The sequence below is a fragment of the Anarrhichthys ocellatus genome, unplaced genomic scaffold (assembly GCF_004355925.1).
Source record: "Anarrhichthys ocellatus isolate YVR2014 unplaced genomic scaffold, GSC_Weel_1.0 scaffold4, whole genome shotgun sequence".
Classification (NCBI taxonomy): Eukaryota; Metazoa; Chordata; class Actinopteri; order Perciformes; family Anarhichadidae; genus Anarrhichthys; species Anarrhichthys ocellatus.
The window spans coordinates 13,857,784-13,883,041 of NW_022280034.1; the positions used below are offsets into that span (position 1 = coordinate 13,857,784).

The following is a 25,258-nucleotide window of genomic DNA, read 5'->3' on the forward strand; positions in this document are numbered from 1 at the left end:
TAGCTGGGCACAGAGATATCCTTTTATATTTGAAAAAACATGAAATGAAATATGGGGGAGTCAGTTTGAATGAGCCCTTATGTTATTATTAAAATGAATAATAGCATTCATCAATAATTGTATTGTAGCAGGGCAATACACTCACTTGGGTGTCAGGTATGACTATGTGGCAATCGCAAATGGTTTACATGGCTCATAGGTAAGGTATAAGGGCCCATTAGCAGAATTTTGCTTAGGGCCCCGAGGGTGGTCAGGACCGGCTCTGACATAAGACGGGAAAAAAAGATTTTCATTCCATTTTCGTACCAGCCAGAACCATAACATGTGGTGGATTGTTCAATTACACCGTCCAATTGATTTTGCTGAACAATACAAGATTTACAATGTAGTGTTGCGCCACAGTCCAAAAGGTCACACTGATTAAAAGGTCTGGTGTGTGTGTGTTTGTGTGTGTTTCCTTCATGTGTGTGTTGGTCTTAATTAATGCACTGAGAGACAGCAGTTATTTCCAATGATCTTTTTACCTCAGACTGATCCTACTTCATCCTCTACGTGATTAAGACCAGATGCACACTGCCTGAGAGGTGTCTCAGCAAGGAATATTGATGGGACCCCTGAGAGACATTGTGTGTGTGAGTGTGTGTGTGTGCATTTGCCCATGACATGATTAGAGGAAGAGATCAATAAAGGTAAATTAGGAAATTTACATGGTTCACTCTCTGTCAGACATTTCCTCATTTATTTTTCGTGTCTCTTTTTGTTTCTTTCTCCTCCTCCATTCCCGTCATTCCCTCGTCTCATTTCTCAGCAATGGATTTATCTATTTCAATCTCTCCTGCTCATTTCATGCTGATTGTGCAACAGGGCTGAACAATAGCCAACATTTACATGTTTATGACAAAAACAAGACAGTGCTGAGCCAGGGTTGTATTGCAGGGGACAGACAGCAAACAGAACCAGCCAGAAAATACTATCACTTTGCTGTGAAAAATATGAGTTCAAACTGTTTTGAAAATGTTTTAATGGCTTTGACATTTGACCAAAGGTAAAGGTTTAATCTCTTGTCTATGTTTTGCTCAGAACATGAAGCCTACAAAAGCAGCTTGGTTTTATGCAACACATCCTCATACCTAAACAACAGAATAGGTTGTTTACAGATGACTTCCAAAACCACGTATATTATTTTTGGAGAGGACCATGGACAGGCGCACAATATGAAACAGTTGCCGTTTCAAACACACGGTTAACATTGTGAATTCAACAAAAGTACTGGGTAAGGTTCAGGCAACATAACTACTTGGTTAGGTTTAGGCAACAAAACTGTTTGTTTAGGTTTATGCAACACAAGTGCTTGTTTAGGTGACTTAACTACTTGGTTATTTTTAGGCAACAAAACCAACTTGGTTAGGTTTAGGCAAATACTTAGTTAGGTTTAGGCAACACACAGTTGGTTAGGTTTAGGCAACATAACTACTTGGTTAGGAGTAAGCAACAAATACCATTTAGTTAAGTTCAGGCAAACTAAATGGTTAGGTTGAGTTAACACAACTAATTGGTTATGTTAATATCACACAACTACTTGGTTAGGTTTAGGAAACAAAAGTACTTAGTTGGGTTTAGGAAAAGATCATGGTTTGGGTTTAAATAAGTGTGTTTGTTACATAACTTATTTATTATGCTCTCAGGGTTAGGGTGGTGTCGTAAGTTAAATATGTTATATAATTAAGTATTTACGTAAGTCAACTTTTGACCCTTCCCTCCACCCAACCTCCTCCCTACACATCTTTGTTGCTCTTTATACTACATCACCTGACTTCCTCCTTTGTTCCTATCATAATTACTACGATCATTATAGGTACCTGCCCAACAATAAACATTGATCAAGTTTGTAATAAGCTTCTTGCACAGATGAGCGATACAAGCATTACGTTAGTGAGGACGGCCTTTTTATTATGTACTTGCGAAACTACCTAACGTTCCAATTTTGAAAATAAAGGAAGCTTTGTGAAGCTCTAGCTTAAGTTCAGTCAGGAAGACTATAGTCTTGCATGCCTAAGCCCATAGTTTATTTCTCATACATCAACTATTCTTTCCTCACGCATGCTCACTCACTCTTGCGGTCATTGTTTGGAGCTGTCAATCATGATATCAGCTGTTTAGATCAGCTGGTCTCTTCTATAGCACAATTGTCACAGTTCAGCTCCACACCCTCCTCACTCGACTTATCAGCCACTCCCTCCTCATCAGTCTAACTCCCTTCACCTGTTCACTCACCTGTCTCTGATCACTAATCAAGCCACTATATCGACTCCTGCCTCCCAGACACATATTGACCTATTGTTCTTCGCTTTTCAATGCCAGACTCTCCAGCACGCTCTCACGGACTGATCTCCTGTTACCGACCCTGCCTGCCCCTGTTCTACCCGACTCGCCTGACTCCCGGTAAACCCACCAGCCTTCTGTTCCTGACTCTGATTAATTCTGCCTGCTGTATCTGCTGCTCTGCCAAGGATTTAGTGTGTCATTCTGTACCTGCAAGTCTATAATAAAAGCCAACGATCCCTGGAATCTTGTGTGTTGCATTTGGGTCCATATACAACCGGTTACAACAATGAAACAATGACATCGTTAGCCTATCATCCTGCTGCTGTCTCTTTTTAAACATGATCGTCTCTCTACCTTCAATACGTTCATGCTGCTGTTACGCACCTCCCCATCTCCGCCCAGTCTCACAGATTTATCAGCTTCATCAACTCTACATTCTATGTAGAGTCCAAGTGCCAAAGACTCTGTCAAGACTTTATCATCACATTTCATCTGTTAATAATAAACAATAATCTTTTCTTCATCTGACTTGTCTCTCCTGATTAAACTGAGAAATACTAACGTCTTGTTTCATAACTCACTAATTTGTTTATGATTCACTGATGTAGATCATTTATTTAGTAGTAATAGCATTATCTGCAATACTAATGCAATAGAAGGCGACTCAGTGAATAATGATGCTCATCTGCAGAGGCTGCTTCTGAGGCTCAAACCCAGATTCAGTAAAGTGAAGAGCATACAATAAAAGAAACACATCTTAGGTCATGTTTAATTACCTGACATGTGATACATTTGATCTGTGTTTTTGACATGATGTGTAATGTTTCCGTTAATGCTCTGCTTCAAATGTTATCACATTGAATGGCTGTTATCTGTTGTCATCGGAGGCATAGACGTGAGGTGCTATGGCTTAACTCTACCTCCTAATTGGTTCAGCTGGCCGTTATCATCTATTGGGAAGAGGGATCCTCCCAGAGATGTTCAAAATTGTTCAGTTGACATGTTATATTATAACAAGTGTACGTAACGCACTTAACTTATATCTATAATTTAAGCTACGTAACAAACTTACTTTTTTAACCCGAATCATGATCTTTTTCTCAACCTAACCGAGTAGTTTTGTTTATATTCGTTAACGTTAACCACATGTTCAAAACTGCAACCGTTTCACGATGTCAGGGGTGCAGTTTCCACGTCTGAAGCCTTATAGTCGCAGTGATAACGGCCATTTAATAGGCTGAAAATGTTCAAAACAGGTGCTTTAATATGTATTGTTTGAAAAAAAGAATTATCTACGGTTATATTCACATTTGCCGCCCGTGGATTGGCTTTCTATTTATTAATGGTTTGATTGTTTTTGAACATTGTAACCCTTAAGATTTCACTCCTGGTTAATAAATTGGTGACACCTGCGGTTACCATAACTGCAAGTATAGTTTATTACTTTAGGTCCAAACAGCTAAAACAGACTTATCTTATCTGGTCTTACTCAGACATGTGCAGAGGGTGCAGATACAATATTCTGTGCATGTCATGGCCATGCATGTACATTTAGTTATTCTTCCACATTAGCAATCCGTGGATAAGGTCGTTCTTGCAACAAGGTGTCAGGTAACTAACCTTGTCTTTAATATGGGCACAAGACAAGCATCAAAGAGAACAAAGAGGGTTGTAGATCATGAAGAGAGAAATGATCAGAGAAATTTAAAACAAAGGTAGTGCATCAACCGTAATGCTGAAGTAGCCGACATGATTTGTGTTTGAAGTTCGCAATGAAGGGCAAATTTCATTCCAAGTATCTCTTTTCAAAGCCATATCTCATGAATAGAATGAATGTCACCCTCATCTTAACAAACTGATTCCTACCTAAATACAATCCTATCGATTTGAATTGCATAGTTTATGCTCAAAGCAATTCGCTTGTATATTAATGCATTTCCCACATAAGCACATCTTATATAAGCAAAGCCACAAACAAGATTATTTTGTGAATACGAGTAGGATTTTGTTCTGCCCTGTGCTTTTAACATTAATAAACCTGGACCTGACCTTTTAATAAGTTATGTTCACACCGAGTAATTTCTGCGCTCCTTTCAGCTGCAGAAATATTCTTTTACAGCAAATTCAAAAGAGGACCCAGGCAATGCTACTGTTGCAGCATAGAGATATATACGTATGGACAAAATCAATTCTTGTTAATTGAATCGTGTTGCGTCTCTATGTCACAGTACTCTATACAGATGAGACAGGCTCAGTGCCTTGCCCAAAGACTCTGTGTGCATGTTTTTGTTTTCTGATTTCATAATCTAAAAAGATATCTTTCCACTTCATTCTGCATCTTAAACCATCCATCTCAATTAATGTGCTTCTCAGGAAGCGAACAACAAAATCTAGATTCCCACTGAAAATTGTCCCAGGATCTCGCAAAGGGCAGTATACACGGGACTAAATGAGGTTTATCAATGAGCTGTTTTTAGGTGCTATGGGGATTCGACGATGGGCTGACTCTCACAGTGATAAGGTACTGAGTTTTGTCTAACTTGGCTCCATAGGCTCTTCAGTTGATGCTAAATACAGAAACAGCTGCGGAAAACATATTAATGTTGGCTGCAGATGACCTGCTGGTGCACCCTAAAAAAAAAGTTGCCTCTTGATTCAGCTGTCAGAAGGTACAGACACTGTCCAGAAAATGTGGTAAATATAGTGGTTAGATCCTCCATTGGTTTTTCTCTCTTGCTGTTCCTGTCATTCCGTGCTGTTTATGCACTACACTTCCCAGGAGTCTTTCTGTTCATGGTGTTTGATCCTACAGTAGCTGTTTGGTCAAAGTTACCTGGAAGCACTTCTCATCACTTCATGTGCGGGAGAGATTTCTTCCCCTCCCCCCACAAACAAAGCTACCAAACACTGGATGTCGGCTCGCTGAACGCCATCTTCCTTGTAGGTCTTTTCTAAACACCAGTGCTGGCTTGGCTCGACTCGGCTTGACGGCAGGGATTTGCATCTCCATGACAAGAGGACTACCCACTTGAAGGCGGTGGCGTGTAATCCAGCCCGGGCACACTGGGATGCAACACCAATTTTCCCTAGGATTGTCAAATTTTCTTTCAAACTGACTAAATCTGAAAGGTGATACACTTAAAAGTGAGCCCCACTGTGTAAATTGATCCTCACAGTGTAAGCATCAAAGTAGCCAGCTCAACACAACGAACAAGATCAATAAAATCTAGATTATTTAAATGCACCCAAAGACTTTTTGAGCCTGTCTAAATCTTCTCTGATCACCTCTTTCCATGCTTGACGGTATGAATAATCTCAGCTTTGATCGTGGCACGGTATCTGCAAGTGTCGTGCACTTTGGTTCGGGCCAACATTTCAACATCTAAATATTTGCTGGGTGCTTTTATAGGGCATGGGAAAGATCTCAACTATTGATTAAACTGTTAAAAATTGCAGCACGTTTGGGTTGGATTTGATGTCAACCAAAACTCCCACCTGCCTGTCTCTGTCATCTCGGTCCAACTGGGCTAACCCTTAAAGTTACACCTACGTAACCACGGCAGAGTGCGACAGCGGTACACATTTCTATTCTGCACAGAAAAAACACAACACTCAAACTGGGAGGAGCAGTTATTTATAACTTTGTGTTGAGGACAGGAATAATTATCTTGTCAAAGTGCTACTTTGTAATTCTTTGTATCCATGACAGTGCCGTCAGAGGTAGCACCTTACAAAATGAACACATCTCGACCTCCCTGTTCTGTCTGTGTCCGCCCGGCCCTCTCCACTGGGTCAATACATTGTCAATGATTTCTCGTTTTTTTTAAATATATATATTTTTAAATCAGCTGTCTGGTGGACCCAACCAGAAGTCTAGTGCGCATTGAACTGTGTTGTTTCTTATATATAGACCCATTTGCCTTTAATGTTTTACCAAAGTTTTTTTCCAACTTGTGGTTAAAGTTTATATTTGTTTCCTTTTCCAGTCTCTACATATTCTACAGTACGTGTTTTCGGTTCTTTGTGATTCAAGGCTTCAAGGAATGTGAAAAAAAAACCTTCTTGGAGATGTTTATGAACTTTGATGACTCACCTCTGAGCTTTAATTCGTGGAGATTGTATGAATTTCTGACTGCTTTGTCAGCCTCTCAGCATAATTTAGGAGCACTCTGTGTACTGTTTAAATATGTTGTGCAATATCGTTGTATTACAAGGTGAAGCATGGCTGACTTTTTTAGATTCCGGTCACAATCGGGATTTTTTGTTCTGTTGATGTCATCACACCAGCATAGCTTTCTGTCACTTCCTGCACGGCCTTGACATGATGTTCTGTGAAGGTGATATTTGGACATGCACTGAGTTACTGCACTTCTTTGTGTGAATTTCTTTGATATTGTTTGGAAAGGTGACTTTTTGTCAAATAAATTTAGTTTTCCAAATAAGCTTACAGGCGAATGTCTGTCTTATAAACCATCTTTTGCAAATTTTTTGGCAAAAAATCTTTTGCCTGCTTTGTATTGTATGTTTATTTTTTACACCTACTGTATTAGTTCTCCCACTCGTACTATTTTTATTTTCATCCATGTGTCTCTGTTACTGTTTTCTCCTCCTCATCTTTTATCTTCTTTATCTCTGGCTGAACAAAAGACTATTATTACGTTAATATTATCTTGTGGATCCTTCAGAAAAAGGTCAGCTGCAGCCACAATGAGAGGGTTGCCTGGTCAGCAACAACGCCTTATTTCGATTGTGTGGCTCAAGTCAGCCACAAGTCTAACAAGTTCAAAGTTAAAACCAACAATTTAACTCAAGACCAACAAGTCATTAGATTCAGGACAGGAGTTCACTAACGGCAATGACACCTGTCAATCAACCAATCAATGATGACATCTGAGCTATCGCCTGACAACTAAAAAACACTGCTTTGGGAAGCAACGAAATAAGCCGATAGTTAAATTTAAACTGCAAAGAAAAAAAACATGAATTCCGGTTTACTAGCTGTTTTGTTGTTTTACTTCTTTATGAGTAACATAGAAAATATTTTCCCAACATCAACGCATTAGATTTGAATAATTTACCGATGCAAGTATGAATACACTGTGTTTCTTTGTTTTGTCTTTTCTCAGCTGTGGTACTGCAGGTATAGACATAAAACCAGAATTACACATGAATACATTCATATTTTATTCGAAATAAAGTATAATGGGGCCGCACTAATTATGTTTGCTGCTCAGCCTTGCATTGTGGCTGTACATAGCTTAATGGCTTGATTGATACAAGCTCTTTGTATAATCTCAGTACATTTGAGATTTGTCTTTAGTATGAGCTGCATAAGACCAATAGAAAATGAAGGATATAGCTGAAGACCAGTATAGAGGTTAACATAGCAATCAATTTATCTCTCGAGGTGTGATCAAAAAAGCATTTTTCTTCTGTGTTTCTTCTGTGTGAATTAGTTCATATTTGTACTGCCTAATCTTCTCTCATTATTTCATCAAACACAAAATAATCAAGTGTAATCAGCCAACCAAAGTGAATCAAACACAATAGAAATGTGTATGACTGGAAGCTGTGATTGAAGTGGACAAAAAGTGCCATTTCTGCCCTGATCCACACGTATGCATGTGTATCCGTCTCTGACACTGAGCCAGTTGTTCTGGGAGCAAAAACACAGCATTTAATCGTTTGACCAACGTGCCATGCCTTTGGTCCGATGGCTCATTAATCCAAAACCAAAATAGTTCAAAAAAATGTTCTAGCAGGACCGAAAGCCCATAGTCGGACGTCCTTCTGTCCTGAAAACTAAAGCCCACTATTGCTTAGCTATCTTAGCTCACAGAAGAGCTGTTAATAGATATCAGCCAAAATGAAGTCAATGGACCTTCGGAGCAGTGGGCAGTCCCCCATTAGTCCGAAGGCCCATTACTCCGATTCATCTTGTTTATCGTTGACGCCGTCATTGGCTGTGGTATCAGGTGGCGGTAGCCACAGGTTGTTTTGCTGATGCTAACGTTCAACAGGCTCTTCGCTGCTAGGAGTGCCGTTAACATTAGCTTGCTGCTCCCGTCCTGCATTCAGTAACGTAGGATTTTGACTTTCAAAGCTCTGTTGTGTCGTCTTCTGACTCTGTTCACGTTCCCTTTGGTCAACATGTTTGCAAGGCCAATGCAACGTTACTTCGACCAGCCTGTCGACAGTGAAAAGCAGGCAACTGAGAACGAGAACAGGTGAGCGTCACATGGTGCCCCCAGTGCCCCCCCTGGTAATGCAGTTCATTTAGGGCCATTAGAACCTGACATGGAGAGGGCAGAGGAGAGTACTGGCAGCTTGTGAGAAGTGCCGGTGTGCAAGAAAGAAATCGCGGTGTGCCAAAGAGTTAAATGTGAGCACTGTCCACCTGAGCACTGATCACAAGATTAGAGCCCATTAGAAAAGAAATATCTCATGTGTAAAGTCAATTTATCAATTTGAATGTCGTCACATCTGCAAAATGAGAATACAGCAACAAGATGAAAGCTAAAAAGAGTATGAACCACTGCTAAAACTTATAACAGTTCAGGTCCTATTAATGACAGAGGAGGAGGACATTGTTTGTCTTGCCACTGTGCAGCTTAATCCTAACAGTTTGACACAATGAACAAGATGACTGTCTAGAAGAAGATTGAGAGTGGGAGGGTGAAAAGAGGGGGGTCAATCATAAAAAGTGGGAGCAAGGGTATGGAGTAAGGAACATTTCTTTGTTTGTCAGTTGATTCCGGACAACTCGGCTCACTTGTACTCCTTGTGATGCAAATAAACCTGCGTGAACTGAAGAAACTCCACTCTCTCTCTTGTGTTCTGTGGGTGTTCGTTACCGAGTTCCTCTTCGTGAGAATCCTGTGGTATCGCACCATGAGTCAGACAGCAAACAGTTATTAAAGCCAGCGTTGAAGTATTAAGTTTAATATAAAGTTAAAGTCCGAGAAGTTGATCATAGACTATAGGAAAAAACACAACATCTACAATGCCACACTGATGTACTGCTCTGCTGAGAATGAATTGAAATAAAGAACAAAATAAAATCACATCACCATGACACCCACAAGCAGAATATGTCACTGTTATTAACCTGAAGCTTGACACGGCTTTAAAAGCTCCATCTATTGATCTTGAGTACCATTGTGCTTGTTGACAACCTTGGATTCCGGTTTTGGATCATTATAGCGCTCCATCCGAGCCATGGCACACGCCTATTATCAATTAATGCGATACTTCACATTATTGCACTGCGCATTTAACCACGCAGGCCATCGGAATCACACGCCAGCCGACACCTTTAGCCCGCAATTTCAACCAGAGGGATAACGCAGTAGGATGTCATCTCAGGATGATTCACATCATCAGCCTCGGAGGTTTGTGCCCGAAACATATGTCAGCGGTCATGGTATCATAATATGTTGTCTGGGTGATCGGAGATTTCTTATGTAAGCTCACAATTTTGCCTATGGAGTGCGGAGACAACAATGTTTAAAGTTAGATTCAGGCAGCTGGCTTCCTGGTGTCTCACCGCATGCTGCCACTATTACACACAGATTTAAGATTATGATGTTTATGGAGTTGATGTCATGATTCTTCCCAATGTGTTTTACTGTTTTTATTGCAGATTTTATCGTTTTATTGTTATCCAACAGTGAAGACAGCTGCTCCTGCTTCCCGAGCCATGGCCAAACCCTATACACTCGCCTGTCTGCAGTTGATTGACCGCCCCTCCGCTCTGATGTCCCTGTGGTCGCTGATCTTGATCAAGGCTCTTCTCTGTTTCGGGTGAATGAACTCTCCACTGAAAACAAGACAGCAGAGTCACTTTGCATCACCTGCCACAGGCTGAAAGAACACATTTTCAGACTACAATTATTCAGACACATTAACGCACCGGGCTAGAGAGAGAGAAAAAAAAAGAAGCATGTTTTTAGATCACAATAAGACGAGTATACACAAGGAGGAGAGTCATACTGTCTGAGCAGCTTTACACAAAATTTGAGTCCAACAAAACACACACACAAACTATTATTCTGGTATTTTTCTGCCAGTAATTGTGGTGTCTGAATGTCTACAGCCTCTTAACTGCTATGCGGCAAAATTGTTTTCAACTCCATTTTACCTCTTTTTTTTTTTAAGTGGGTCTTTGACAATAGCTGAATCTGCACTAGAGACTGCAAATATTTAAAAAAAGCTTACATTCACCTTTAAACTCTTTGACTAGAAGGACATAATACTGGTGACCTGACACATTGCATTCATATGAATATAAGCATTTTAAATGTGTCCACTGATCTGTATGAGCACCGCCATCCAGAATGAATAATGCAAAATACAACTATATGAATATACAAATTAATGTATTTATGTAGCACTTCAAAGTCAGCCATTACAAAACCAAACAAAAAATCAAGTAAATAGTCAAAAATGAAACAGCTGTAGCCTATATATAAAGATGAACATAAACATGCACACATGTTGGCAATTCATTTTGGCACCCGATTTGGATTATTTTTAGTCTATTGATGAAAATGTATAATAGTTTTTAGTAAAATGTGGGTATTTGGATTATGTTTCTTTTAGTTGCTGCCAACGCCTTTCAATTAAAGCCAAAAGTCTGGACTGAAAACACATACAAATGATTTCATTTCAAATCACTGAGGTGATATACAGAATAAAATAATAAATATGGTCTCTAAATACTAACAGAGCTGACTGTAGTTTTCGTCTCCTTTTTGTTGTGAAAACAGGCCATCGTCTTTTATTTTTAGTCAAAGTTTTCATTGACAAAATGATCACTGGGTGGCAAGTTAGGACGACAAAAAACGAGACAAAACAACTGCAAAGAGACACAATGCAACTACAAAAGACATAAAATGTCTTTACGGAGACACCAAACGCATTCAAGGAGATGAAAACGACAACAAAGAGTCACAAAACAACTAATATCGGAACCCAGTAGCTAACGTTCTGACCACCACGTTGCCTCTGGGGGCAAGGGCCAATATTTTGGGTGTACGGGTGTAGCTAACAAACATCCTGATAACGGCTATCCAGGCCAACACTTCCTCTTCCGTTCACCGGCCATTGTTAACAGTCCGAATAGCAACTCGAGACGTGAAAATTAAGTTGACGTTGTTTCCGTTCACATGAATGCGGATAAATAAAATAAAAAAGGTGAAGCCTTCCACCTCTTTTGCTCTCCACACAGACCGTTTACCTGCATCCACCCAAAGCCTGCTCAAACGTGATTGGTCAATACTACTCGGACTACAAACGGAAACCGGAATACTTCCGATACCAAAATCTCGTGCCGTTGCCTACAGATTCTGCAATCACATACGTCTGTTTGTAGAGATTACAAAACGACTACAGAAGCCACAGTTGTGTCTTTTACATGTCTGTGCCCGGGGGCTTATTTTGTCATAATCTATCCGGTATAATATTAAATCATGTAAACTTTAATGTGAGGCAGAAAAAATGTCCAGAAAATTATTCTTTTGTTGTTTTTTGGCCGTCACAGTTGGATGGGAAGGGAACTCAGGTCGAAACATATTCAAAGAAATAATCAAAGCTCTATGACCCTGAGGACCAGCCATTTGTCCGTGCAATCCAGTTCATGCGCAGCACTCTCGCCGTCACCAGCAGTCAATACGATAAACAGGACATATATCATGTCACAATGCTGAAATCCTCGCTGGAAGACTTTCACAACAAGCACGGGGTCAAGGTTCCGCGTTTTGCAGCAGCGTCGCATTAGTCACGCTTTGGAGATGGTGTTTGTGAGTGGCTGCTCAGTTTGCCAGCGGCCATGAAATGTATGCGAAGCCGGTGGGGAAGAAGGCAAAGTCATGACAGCTGAAAATATGACAGCATTATAGGCGTTAGGCTGCGGAGGGGAAAATAAGGGAGGACAAATATGGCTCGACACTTTTCTCTAGCTGCTTCACTCTGTCCAGTAACACCTTGTCCACGCAGCAAAAGAAATACGTCAGCTGCAGTCCTCCCGTCAGTGGCTGTCCTGGATCTGTTCAAACGGATTTGACGGACCTCGCAGTCCAAAGTTCACAAGCATGAACTTGATCACCTAATTGAGAAGAAAAAAAAGTCCAGTCCATGTTGTCTGTAGCTGGGTAAAATGGAAGCATTTCTGCGGTTATGTATCGCTCACTCTGCGTTGGGAAGGACTAAGAAAAATAACAACAGAAGACGGTTTTTTGAACTTTTTAAGCCTTATCTTTAATGGACCTTTCCCCTTCAAACTAGGTTTCATGTTGACTTAGACTGGTGTAAGAGTTGAGGGGCAAGTGGAGAGTTGTTGACCGATGACGTTCAAAGCTATGTAGTAATATGACATTTTGTTGACTTGAGCTCTGCTTTGCTGATACCGGGTACAGCAAACGGACTAATTCACTTCATTTGTGTGACGCAAAGCAGTTTTAGGCATTGCAAAATGAGTTTTATAGCATGAAATAAACTACATAAACATATGAAATTAATGGTGAAAATGATTGTGTTGCTGTCAAACCCAAACCCTGTTTCCCTGTCTCTCCTCCTCCCCCTGTCTGACACCGTTTCGTGGATGCAGGGAACGATTGTTTTCTTATGACTTTTCAGCATCAACTGCTGTCGAAATGTTGATTGTTTCCCAACCGTACTCTGAAAAAACATACTCTTCATCTCAAGGCGAATTTTAGGAGCAGCGTGATTGCCTACCAAGTCAATGGAGGCACACGATACGACCCAAATTTGCCTCTGGCGGTGCACATTGTTGAGCGACATAATTGCACTTATGCTTAGACTTTGAGATGAAAGGCTAAATATCGTTTGGTTTAGAACAAACCCAGGTCTGTTGGCCCGGTTAGTGCGGCTCATTTGGGCGGGTTAGAGCTGTCAATCAAACTCCGGTGCAGACCAAATATCACAACCAAGCCCACTTGAAAAAGCGGGTCTCGATCTCCTCTCAAGTGTACTCTGGTGTGCTTTGTTTGCTTTTACACCACAAACGAGCGTGGGCTGCAGAAGAGCAGGAGACTGCAGCAACCAGCGAAGCCAACCAGAAACCAAAAAATGTCAAACCAACCCTTTGATAATGCTAAAATGCTACAATGCCGACATCGCTCCTTTAACCACTTTGGCCTCACTGATCGTTTGGAAATGTAACTGAAACGCTTGCAGGTCAGATGTGGTCCTCAGTGACACACCACAATGAACTCGCCCAGGGAACATGTTGACCTCAAACCACAGCAAACACACACCTGAACCCTCCTGACTGTCCACCGGTTTACAAAGATGGGGATTTCTGCAGTGAAATACTGACGATATCACAAAGCCTTGTTTACCCCTCTGAGCAGCTTCAGTCCTCATTTGGGACACAAACAGAACTATTAATCTTTGATAGGACAACAGCTGGTCGTAATAATAGCAGCACTTTTGTATGTTGAGAGAAGTGGCACGGCATTTTTCTCACGGAGAGGTCGTGGAAGATACCCGCCATCTGTACTTGCTGCATTACTCCTCCTCTATAAAGACGGGAAAAAAGGGGGCTGTTGAATTGGCTTTATCTATCAGATCCCAGTGTAATCGCTTTTGGCTGACAATAATGTGCCTTACTGACTGTGATCTGCAAGTGGAAGGCCTGGATATCATTCTGTGTGGCATCATTTTTTCTTTTTTTAAATTCTCTCTGCATCTACTCTGCAAGAATACAGCAATCATTTTTTTTTGCATCTCAAACTGCCGTGAAAACAACATCTTTTGATGCAGAGCTGCTGTGAAAGTCCAGGTAGGCTATGTGAACATTGCATCCAACTTGGTTTAACCTCGCACATTTAAAAGCAGTCTGCTGCGTGGCATGACTGAGCACAGTTTATAGCGAAATTAAAAAGCTCTGTTTATGACACATGGCACCAGAAAAAGAACCAACTCTGCACGACTCCAAATCAGCAATTCGCTGGATGCGCACAGGGTGACGCGCTCAACGTTATAGTGATATCTCTCTCTCTCTCTCTCTCTCTCTCTCTCTGTCACCGGTGCGGTCGTCTGTCTTGCTGCTCTGACTGATGACTCGTCACATGGGATTCGCTGCCAAGACTTTCTCCGTGGACGCAACGCGCTGAGAGCGCACCGCGGCTTTACCTTTGTCTTTCTTACACACGGTTTTCAAAGTTTCGGTTTACAAACGCGGATTATTTATTGGAGGTGGGAAAAAAAAAATTACCTAAAGACGTAGTAGGCTACAACCACGAAGCTCTGACTAAGGTGACGAGTGGGCGGTTGAACGCCGGCGTCAGTGCGTAATACCCGGGGAGCAGGTGGATGGAGAGGCTGGCGCACGATGCAGCTTTCCAGCAGGTCAGCGCCGCACCGGAGCGGGTGGACTCCATGTTCTCTGCCGAATGACTCTTTGCCACGATGGACTTGATATGAAAAGGAAGTTTTCTGTTTTCAATTTAAAAGTAAGTGATGCTGTTGTAATGTTTTGCAAATTTATTTTAAGGTGCTCATCAAATGTGTCCTCATCTATTGGCATTTCTGTGTGGACCTTTGCTGTTGCGCACTTTGATACATAGTCAGGTCTATTTCATCTGATAAAAGTTACAATTTATTTCCCATGCAAAGAAGTAATTTATGGTTAATTAACGGATTCAAAGGAACTCAAAAACCCCCAACATGCGCTCTCTGAGATCTAGTCCTGCCTGTCAGTATAAGACGAGGGTAGATGTATGCTCCTTCATCCCACGAAATAAACCACAGTCGAGAACCACGCGGATTGACAGGGAGAGTTGAGTTGAATTAATAGTGAGTAAGGGGATTTGTCATTCAATCAAGAGGTGAAAGGCTCGACGCCCGCTGAAGACATTTTTCTGTTGGAGTTTCCACTTTGCTGTGAATGAAAGCAAGTCTCCTGTTGAGCTGGACATGCATCACACAAAACCTGCAGGTCGGCGTGAGGCTGCTGCTGCTGTTTCCCTGGTAGCACTTCATCTACTCGCGCAGTCGGCGCTGGTATCAAATGCAGCTCCTGACATCCATCCTGCGGTTTATGTTTTTATGCGAGTCTCTGTGAGCCTATTAGACTTTTCCACTACAAGAGTTTTAATAGACCAGCAAATCCCCAATTTACTCTTTAATAATGCAATTACCTTGCTTGATAATTAAACTCCAAGATGTTATCAAATAATACCCACACTGGCACAGTAATGAGCCTGGCCCCCCTGCTAGGAAATAACACCTCAAACCCTTTTCATCATTCATTAGTGCAGATTGAATTCTGTCTGTCTGTAGGTCTCTCGCTCGCGCACACGCGCACACACACACACACACACACACACTCACACACACACAGTGCATGAGTCTATAATTGAGCTTCACCGGAATGTGTTTATAGGAGAATCTTTTTGCGGATTTAGAATTTAAAAATTCGTTTTTATCTTTTATTATGGTCAGCATTAGTTTCAGCAATAACCATTTAGTGTAATTACATCGACTCTATGAAGTAGTTTTCACTCTTCGTGGGGTGGTCCTCCATTCCTGCACTGGCTTTTACCAGTAACAGTCGAATCTGCCAGCAGTGAAATCTTAATTAAGATTGTAACTTTTGAAAAACGACGTAATTTGCGTCCAATTGAATTCCTTTAAATCCAGAGGATGTAGGTGGGTAAACTTAAAACAGCCTGGAGATCATTTTTGCCTCTATAATTCTGCGCAGAATCTTGGAATAACTACATTTTAGGTCAGTTGGCAGCTCAACAAATCAGGCTCTGTTGCAGATTTTGCAGATTGCAAAACACTGCCACAGCAAACAGATGGTTAATGGATGTCGAGATGGAAGAATCTCCATTGCCAGACTTACCTATCATTACAGGGCTGAAACAAACCTAATTGGTGACAATTATTATATTTGAATGATTGTTTTAGTCTTGTCATTGAATATCGTTTTTTCTTAATTTTGACTAATGGGCAAATAAAACACATTTCAAAGGCATCCCCTTTGACTCTGGTATTACTGATGGCCGTTTGTGATTAGGTTTTTGATAAAAATGACAACAATCCTCAGTAGTCTTTGCACACACATTCACCACACATAGACACAAGTATATTGTGCCTCATCGTCAACAACTAAGAGTGCCCAACGATATCCCTCAGTAGCACAGAGTGGACTGTCCAAAGTGGGCGTACATCACATGTAATTCAGGTAAATTGTCACTGCAGGGAAAGAGTGAGTGATCCTGCCACAGGGCCAGAGCTGTTTGTCCCCGAGATCAATTGAATAAACATTTGTCTTCTGCACCGCGGTGCCCTAATCGTGTTCTCGCTCAGGCGCACTTTTTTTTTGCATGTATGCATACGTGGGGGAGGCAAGCATGCGCACTTACACACACACACACACACACACGCACACGCCTGACCTGGACTTGGCTCTGCGGAGCATTAGTAGGATTTATAGTCTCGCACTGTTAAAAAGCATGATAAGAGCATCATGACCAGTCGAGAGCCAGCTGATAGTTTGTCATTGACCACAGACACAATATCTGCTCGTCATGCTGAGTTCTGTCGTAGATTTTTGTGAAATTTTAATCCAGACATCGTACTCAGTGCAAAAGCATTCAAATGCGTGTCAGGACATTGAAGTTGTGTGTGTTTGGGTTGAGTGCAGCGCATGGTGTATTTTGCGTCTTGCCCATGAGCCCTCCGAGTTTTCTGGCTTTCGCTGCCGTGTGAGGAAAAAAATAACCGAAATGCATTTTTTTTTAAGACGTCTGCACTTCATGTAAAATTTGGACATGGCTGGAATGGCATCTTGGCCTCTCCTCCGTGTCTCTGTCTGCCAAATGCTTGCCGTGAAAGGAAGTAGTAGTATTGAGGATAACAATAACTAAACGTGTAAAGGGGACATGTCTGGAGTATTCTCTAGAGACAATATTTCACATGTTAGAATACATGAATGCAGTAACCTTGCGACTGTTGCCATGGATCTTCAATGGCTATTAATATTTGTTGAAGCAATAATTAGTTTGTCATCCGAACTTACTGTTCCCTCTCTCTCTCTCTCTCTCTCTCTCTCTCTCTCTCTCTCTCTCTCTCTCATAGATCTCTCTTGCTCTTTTTCTGTTTCTCTACGCTGGGATGTGATACTTGTGGTTCCACGTTAATGAAAATCCCCAGTCATCCCGATCCCCAGAGCCCCAAACCCTTAGACCCCAATGTGTCAAATTCCTCCGTTTAATCTAACAACTTGAAGTCCCTTTGCCCTCTTTTCAACAGTCTTGCATGGTAACATCAATGCTTTTAAGCATGTCATCTCAAACCCACTAATATATACCTTCTACCAACTCCTTTATGATTTACATCTTCACCCGTTGCCATCTTTAGACACTTGGAACCCTTTGATAGCCTAAACCCCTCTCAGCCATCATGGCCTTTGATCAGTGGCCCTTTCTCCCGACCCCCCCAAACATCTCCATCCCCGAGCCCCTCCTGTACGACAGCTACATCCAGGGCAATGAGTCCGACCTGGACCTGAACATCTCCAAAACCAGGGAGTCTCACCAGGACAAGACCAGCTCCGTGGTCATCACCTTCATCTACTTCATAGTGTGCAGCGTGGGGCTGTGCGGCAACGCCCTGGTCATATACGTCATCCTGCGCTACGCCAAAATGAAGACGGTGACCAACATCTACATCCTGAACCTGGCGGTGGCGGATGTTCTGTGCATGATGAGCCTGCCGTTCATCGCCCTGCAGCTGGCCCTGGTGCACTGGCCCTTCGGAGAGGTGCTGTGCAGGGTGATCATGACTGTTGGTAGGTGTGAAGCAGAGGAGCTAAAGGTGCAACCTGAGAAAGAGGCAGCAGTTTTACAGGAGCAAAGAAATACTTTTGGCTTCCTCAAAAGGGAAATGATCATGAATTCATTAACTGCTGTGGTTGCAATTGAAGGAAAACAAAGATGAACATCTGTATTGTACTTGTTTGTTCAAAATCTTAGATACTTAGGGAATAGTTTCACATTTTGGGAAATACGCTTAACTAACCATGTTCTCCATACTGTGGCTTCATCTTTAAATAAGCATGTTCTCCCACAATGTTTAACTGTTTCATTAAGTGTACCAGTGTTGAATTCAAGACCACCTAAACCGAGACCAAGTCGTGATCAGGACTAGAGTGTATCGAGACCGAGACAAGACCAAGACTTTGAGGGGTTGAGAACAAGAACAAGGCAGGGGGGAGACCGAGTGAAGACCAGACAACTGTGATAAAAAAATGGAACATGCAAACCATAATTGATTCAATCTGAAAGATCTACATTCCAATAAAAAACACCCTCAGAAAACAAATAAAGATTCCACCTCTTGTACCTCCATATACACTGTACATGTGTGTATGTATACCTTACATTCTATCACAATTTTACGTGTGGGAATTTTCCATTGTTTTCAATGGGCAATCACAGTGGTGACGATAACAAAAGAATCCTCTTTTTCGGAGACCAATGCAAGACCAAGTAAAAAATGTGGTCGATTTCGAGACGAGACTGAGACCTTCAAAAAGTGGTCTTGAGACCGGTCTCAAGACAAAGACTGATCTCGAGTACTACAACACCGAAGGGAAGATTATGGATCTTTAGACTTTAGCTGCAATTCAAACAGTGTTGGCCATCCTAGCTGTCTTGATAACAGCCTTTATCACACTTAATAAACCTCTTGTTTCAATAAAAAGAACAAGCATTAGCAATGACTGCAAGTGTTACTTGATACACATCCTCATTTTACTTTTCTCTCTCCCCTCCCAGACTCTCTCAATCAGTTCACCAGCATCTTCTGTCTGACGGTGATGAGCATCGATCGGTACTTGGCTGTGGTCCACCCTATTAAGTCCACAAGATGGCGGAAGCCCCGCGTGGCCAAGCTCATTAACCTGACCGTATGGGGTGTGTCCCTATTAGTCATCCTACCTACTTTGATCTTTAGCGGCCTTAACAAGGTGCCCGTATGTGGGATCGTGTGGCCGGAGCCCCAGGATGTCTATTACACGGCCTTCATGATCTACACCTTCTTCATCGGGTTCTTCTTGCCCCTGTCAGTCATATGTCTGTGCTACCTGCTCATTATAGTCAAGGTGAGAGCCTGCCTCCACGTGGGGCATTGATAACAAGATATTTTTATTTCTGGCTGCAAGACTAGAATGTTGATCAAATATCCAATCGTTGACAAGATTGTGGAATTATTTTTGCCCCTTTTCAAGTCATGAAATTCAGATGAATTGCTTACTTAAAATTTTTGAATTAATATTGACTTTTACAGTAGCACGCCCAGGTAGCTGTGTGATTGAACACGGGCCCTGGAAGGCTATCCAGGCTAGCTAGGGGAATTTGAACATCTTAATTTCACAGGCATTAGTTAAAACTGTTATTGGGATAATGTTGAAAATACAGTGGTAGGGAGTTATCTTAGTTATCTTTAATAGAGATTTAGAGCGGTGGGTTTAAAGGGACAAAAACCTAGTTTACCCTGACAGAGTGGTATTGCCAGGAGAAAAATCTAATGTTTTATTCAAGCTGACAACATTTGTTTTGTCACCTCATTAGTCATTAAAAGCATGTCTCTGGTGAGTTCGTATTTTCAACATTTCTTCCGTGAATTTGATGAGTGCCTGAGTGACTAAAATGTTTGCGTTTCCTCTGATAGCCATTTGGCTTGGCCCTGGAAAAGAGCTATGAGCTAGCTAGCACTTAAAGGTTACTTACAGTTCTAACATTCAATCTTAATGTTAGGGTTTTTATAGCCCGTTTTCAAAGCTCTTTAAGGAATAGTTTGACATTTTGGTTACAACACACTTATTAGCTTTCATGCCAGAGAGTTAGATAAGAAAACCACTTCTATACCTGTCAGCTAAAAACCTTACGTAAAACCACACTTGTTTAGCCTAGCTGCTTCCTGTCTTCATGCTAAGCTAAGATAACAGTCTCCTGGTTGTAGCTCATATTGACGGACAGATATTAAAGTGGTATTTAACGTTTACTTTATATATATCTGTGTCTCCTAATGTGAACAATTTGCTTTTATATTTGGGAAATTTCAAGCCACTGACGTACATTTCTTTTCCAGGTAAAGTCCTCTGGGATGCGGGTGGGTTCCACCAAGCGCAAGCGTTCTGAGCGAAAGGTGACCCGGATGGTGTCCATCGTGGTGGCAGTTTTCGTCCTCTGTTGGCTGCCTTTCTACATATTCAACGTCACCTCCGTCGCCAGCTCCATCAACCCCACCTCTGCCGTGAAGAGCACCTTCGACTTTGTGGTGGTGCTCGGCTACGCCAACAGCTGCGCCAACCCCATCCTGTACGCCTTCCTGTCGGACAACTTCAAGAAGAGCTTTCAGAACGTCCTGTGCCTGAAAAAGGTGGCGGGCCTGGACGAGATTGAGCGCAGCGACAGCAGGGCAGACAGGAGCAGGATGGTGAACGACGCTATGATCGCCAACTTGGAGACTCACAATGCTGCCCTGCTCAATGGCGAGCTGCAGACCAGCATCTGAGACACACCCAGGGAGGCCAGAGGTACAGAGCAGTGGCGCTTGTGGCTTCCAGACTGATGAGCTGACAGTACACTGCTAGTGACCCCTGTTCAAAGACACGGGGGGCAGGAGGATGACGTATGAGCTGCAGCTCATGGACATTGACACATGAACAAAGTCTAAGTGAAGACTAAGAAAATTCCAAAGGGGTTTCAGAGGTCAGCAAAGGTACACGCCCAAACCTCTAGATACATGGGTTAATGAGGCAACTGGAACTGTTTTGCCCTGAGGCAGTGCAAAAAACTAATGTTGGCCGAGTGAAGTTAAATCAAACATAAATACGAAGGCTGTTCGTGCTTGCCAGCTTCAGGTTTCTATCGAGTTGTCAGGCAGACTGAACCAAAAATGGAAGCAAGACGCAGGACCGGAGAAATGGATTGCATTGGATCCACTGCAGAAATATTGCTGGCTAATTCACCCATGGGAGAGAGAGAGAGAGAGATCTGAGGGGATCAAGCACCATCCTCGCTCTCCTTGATGGAGTTTTAAGAGCTGTGAAGGTGTCAGCATTGATTTCTCTGAATGTGGAAATACTGCTTAAGAAGTCGGCCAAACAATGCAGTGGAAAACAGCAAGCACTGTACATCTATGGAGACTCTGAAAGATAAAAATCAGAAGCCTCAAGCCAAAAGGTGAAAAGCTTCGTGGTCATGTTTTATTCATTCCAGCTGATTAGCCTGGGTCTTACATGATCAACCAGGGAACAAAATGGCAAAGCCCTCCCAACACACCAAACGGAGGATGCTCTTTTCTCCCTCTTGCTGTCATCTCCGCGGGAGGAGCTGCATTGATCCGTAAGCTCTCGAATTCAACATCCTGGATTATTGATTGAGGTGGAAGGATGGGAAAACATCTCGGCCACCGCTCTGACCTTTCTCCCTTTAAAACAGCTTATACTTTGTATATAGCCTATAAAATGGTTCTCCTGGGGGAAAGGTCCTGACATGGACGACTCCAATTTAAATTTCTAAGGCATTTCCTGTTGTGAAAAAAATCTGTATTATTGTGATGCATCAAACTATGTTTGTGACAGCCATCATATGTACTTTGTACTTCACTGTGTCCTGGTCTTAACAGTAATTGCTATGCCAGCGGTGCCATAGTAAGGAGCCCATTTCTACTTGTAAAGTGCTGTGTTTTGAATACATGTTGAAACGTGGTCACTGCACTCAGCTTCACACTTGGTTCAGTCCGCCCGTGCTTGCAAAAAAAAAAAATTGCCTAAATTTCAGGAAGAAATATGTGTCATGTAGTCAAAGAGGGAGAGAGAGAAGGAGATACAGAGAATGAGATAAACTTGTAAAGTATCTACTAAGAACACAACACATGAAAACAAATAACTCCACTCGCATCATTAGACCAAACATACGGTCAGCAGGCAGGGTCAAGCTCCAAAGACAATTGGTCCTATATTTCCCAAAATGCACCTGGATAGCATCTTTTATCAGACCCTCCCAGTCTGTTAAATGCAGACGTCTTTCAAACGCCACACCCGTGGTCACAATAGGAACACACGCTCACAGAGATTTGTGGCATGCGTGTAGTTACAATTCCAAGTAATTTATATAAAGACAAAAGTCACTCTCTAGCCATCCATAGCTCCTCGCACCCTTTTATGAGTAGCGCAGAAGGTGAGACGAGTGACCGATTCTGCACCAAGGAGTCATACTGACCCGGTGGACTGTGTGTAATAATGCGTCACATCACAATACCAAAGGCTTTATGGGTGAAACCCACAACCAGAGACTATACATACTATATCTTTCTGTGTATCTGTTGTCTGCAACTATAAGCTCCTTCAAGCCTGAAGTGCAAGAACTATTCTCAAATCATCCACAGATAATTACTTTTGCTCTGTCCTATCCTGTGTCTGTGTATCTCTCTCTCTCTCTCTCTCTCTTTCTCTCGCTTGCACGGCTGGTGAAGAATAATATGAGCTGACACACATTTTACACCCTCCCAAACTCAACAAGCTGAAATGAACTGAACCATGCTGAAGGAAACACACCATGCCTGCCATTGCCGCTGGCCATTTTGGGCATACTTAATGGACTTAATGTACTTAATGGACCATTCTGATGTTTAGTAGATAGTAAATGTAGCGCTAAAGGGACAGCAGAGGCAATGAGGCGGGGCCCGTAGTCGCTGCTTCCTTTGTAATTTTGTGAAATCAAGACCTAATTATCTCTCTGAAATTATGTCATATTCTAAAAAAAAAAAGAAGGAATTTGGGTTCATCGCTCTTTGTCTGTGGGCACAATTCAGCACCAAATGTTGCATTTGTCCTGATTTCTGTCTGGTTCCTGCCACTGTATAGTGTACAGAAGAGAGGAAGAAGCGGAGGAATGGGGAAACCTCTGCCTTCTTGCGCTCTTGTTTCTTTTTTTATGGAAACACAAGTTCATTTGCGAAGGGCTAGAACGTGCACTCCTGAGGATGCACCGTTCAATGTTAACTCAGTATTTGTGGTATCCTCTGCTTGTTTGTGTGCATGGGGAGGGGCTGCGTATCCCACCTTCTGTATCCCCCCACTAACCAAAACCAGTGTTACACACTTACTGGGGGGGGGGGGGGGGGGGGGGCACCTTTTTCTTTGCAAGATATACTCTCAGAAAAAAAGATTTTTTTGTTGTGATTAGCTGCAAATGAATGATTCTATTTGGTCAAAGAAATACAATTATGTATGGGTTTTCAAAAATACAGATTTCCCATCATCTTAACTAATCCAAATTTTAGCCAAGCTGGTTGTAACTTACAAGCTTGTTTCTGACAGTGTACAGCCGTGGATATGTACTTTTCTGTGCAGTGACTTTTATCTATGGGCCTTGGAACTTTCATCAATAGACAGCAAAACAACATTTTGACCGGTTTCTCCCAAAAGCCAAAGAACCAAAGGCCTTTGTACTGTACAGACATGTTGGTAACTAAAACATAACAGAGTATATCATCTTTAGTTCTATATTTTCCCCAGCTTATATAGCTTATGTTTGTGTGATATAATGTCAGAAGCAGATGTTTATTTGTGACTGTTGCATAGAATATAATGTGATCATTGATTGTAATGGACAGGCCAATGTCCTTGTCTCTGCAATTAAAATGCAGGCAAGTTTCTGCTCCCATGGTCAAGCCTGTGTATTTGTGTGTCAATGGGTGTGCATATGTATAGCATTTGTGAGTAATGTGTATGATGTGCAACTTGAACATCCTTTCCACTGTGTATTTCCCCCAGGAATGCAATCCTTGGAGGATGTCCAAATTTTCCCTCGATCCCTGAACACATCACGCAGAATACACTATGTTGTATACAGATGGTACTCGAGGGGATTTTGTGAATTCCAGTATTTCTCAAGGGGCAGTTAACTCCCAAACACAGAACAGTTAAATCTCATCAATTATTCTGTAACAACATAGCTCAAGGTTGCACAAAGAAGGGAGACCACACATGAGTTTACCAAAAAAAAAACAAAAAAAACGCCACAAATAAAGAAAACCAAAAGGGTGAAAAGGGTAGAGAGAGGACATATGTGTTGAGGGTAGTTTTGAGCTGAGGTTGAGAGATAGAACATATATAAAAAAAGGGATGCTGTCACTGTGACGTTTTGAAGTCTCCAGTTTGGGCATTTTGGCTGTCGCCATCTTGTTTTTTTGCCACATGAAGTGAAACAAGAAGGTAGCGCTAAGTACAACCAAACGCTGAATAAGACAATTTTAAGCGAGCAAATCGTTACAATTAACTTTCATGAGCAGAACAATCAGAGAGAATGCAAGTTCAAGGCACTTTCCCCATTGGCTTTACTTTTCAGACCCGGAGGTTGCCGCCTGGGAGTCAAGTAGTCCTCTTTAAGAAGGTTCTTCCCATTTCATACCATAAAAGTTGTGATAAGAAAACGTCTCTGACTGTTCTCATATTTCATTTTACCGCAATTAAATATTGTTAACTCATATTGTAAGCATTGAGTTGCTAAATAGCAAATAAAAGGTTGTGTAGTCTAATAGCTGCATATAACTGCATATCAATATTTACTATAGTTAAGAACTGAAACACAGATGCTGTTTAAACAACAGTTACACAACCTTGTCTAAAAAACTGTTCCAACCAAAAGTAATCCCTTTTGTCAGCTCTGCCAGCAGCACATCTCTAAAAATGGCAATGTCGGTCTGTTCCCACACCACTTTGGTCCAGATGAACCACGTCAATAGATTGCTTGTCGTGACAAGCTTGTTTTGCACAGACATTCATGGTTTCCACAGCATGATTTGCAATAATCCACATATTTTTCAAGCCATCATCAGCCTGAGCTGAACTTTATTTCTAGTGCTTATATGCCAACCTGTTATCACT

General features: G+C 41.8%; 1 protein-coding gene across 1 annotated transcript; it reads left to right on the top strand.

Annotated features, from left to right (window-relative positions):
- The first annotated feature begins 14,385 nt into the window (after window positions 1-14,385).
- On the top strand, window positions 14,386-24,042 carry LOC116381583 (somatostatin receptor type 2-like). Its single transcript, XM_031843852.1, has 4 exons — window positions 14,386-14,801; window positions 17,437-18,148; window positions 19,137-19,462; window positions 20,452-24,042. The coding sequence occupies exons 2-4, from the start codon at window positions 17,761-17,763 to the stop codon at window positions 20,875-20,877; spliced, it is 1,140 nt and encodes a 379-aa protein (XP_031699712.1). The 5' UTR covers window positions 14,386-14,801; window positions 17,437-17,760; the 3' UTR covers window positions 20,878-24,042.
- Window positions 24,043-25,258: the final 1,216 nt, after the last annotated feature.

Bases quoted from the DNA above. Each gene is read 5' to 3' on its own strand.
- LOC116381583 (XM_031843852.1), top strand. From the start codon at position 17,761: ATGGCCTTTGATCAGTGGCCCTTTCTCCCGACCCCCCCAAACATCTCC. The intron at 18,149-19,136 runs GTAGGTGTGAAG...CTCCCCTCCCAG, and splicing joins CAGGGTGATCATGACTGTTG to ACTCTCTCAATCAGTTCACC. The intron at 19,463-20,451 runs GTGAGAGCCTGC...TTTCTTTTCCAG, and splicing joins ACCTGCTCATTATAGTCAAG to GTAAAGTCCTCTGGGATGCG.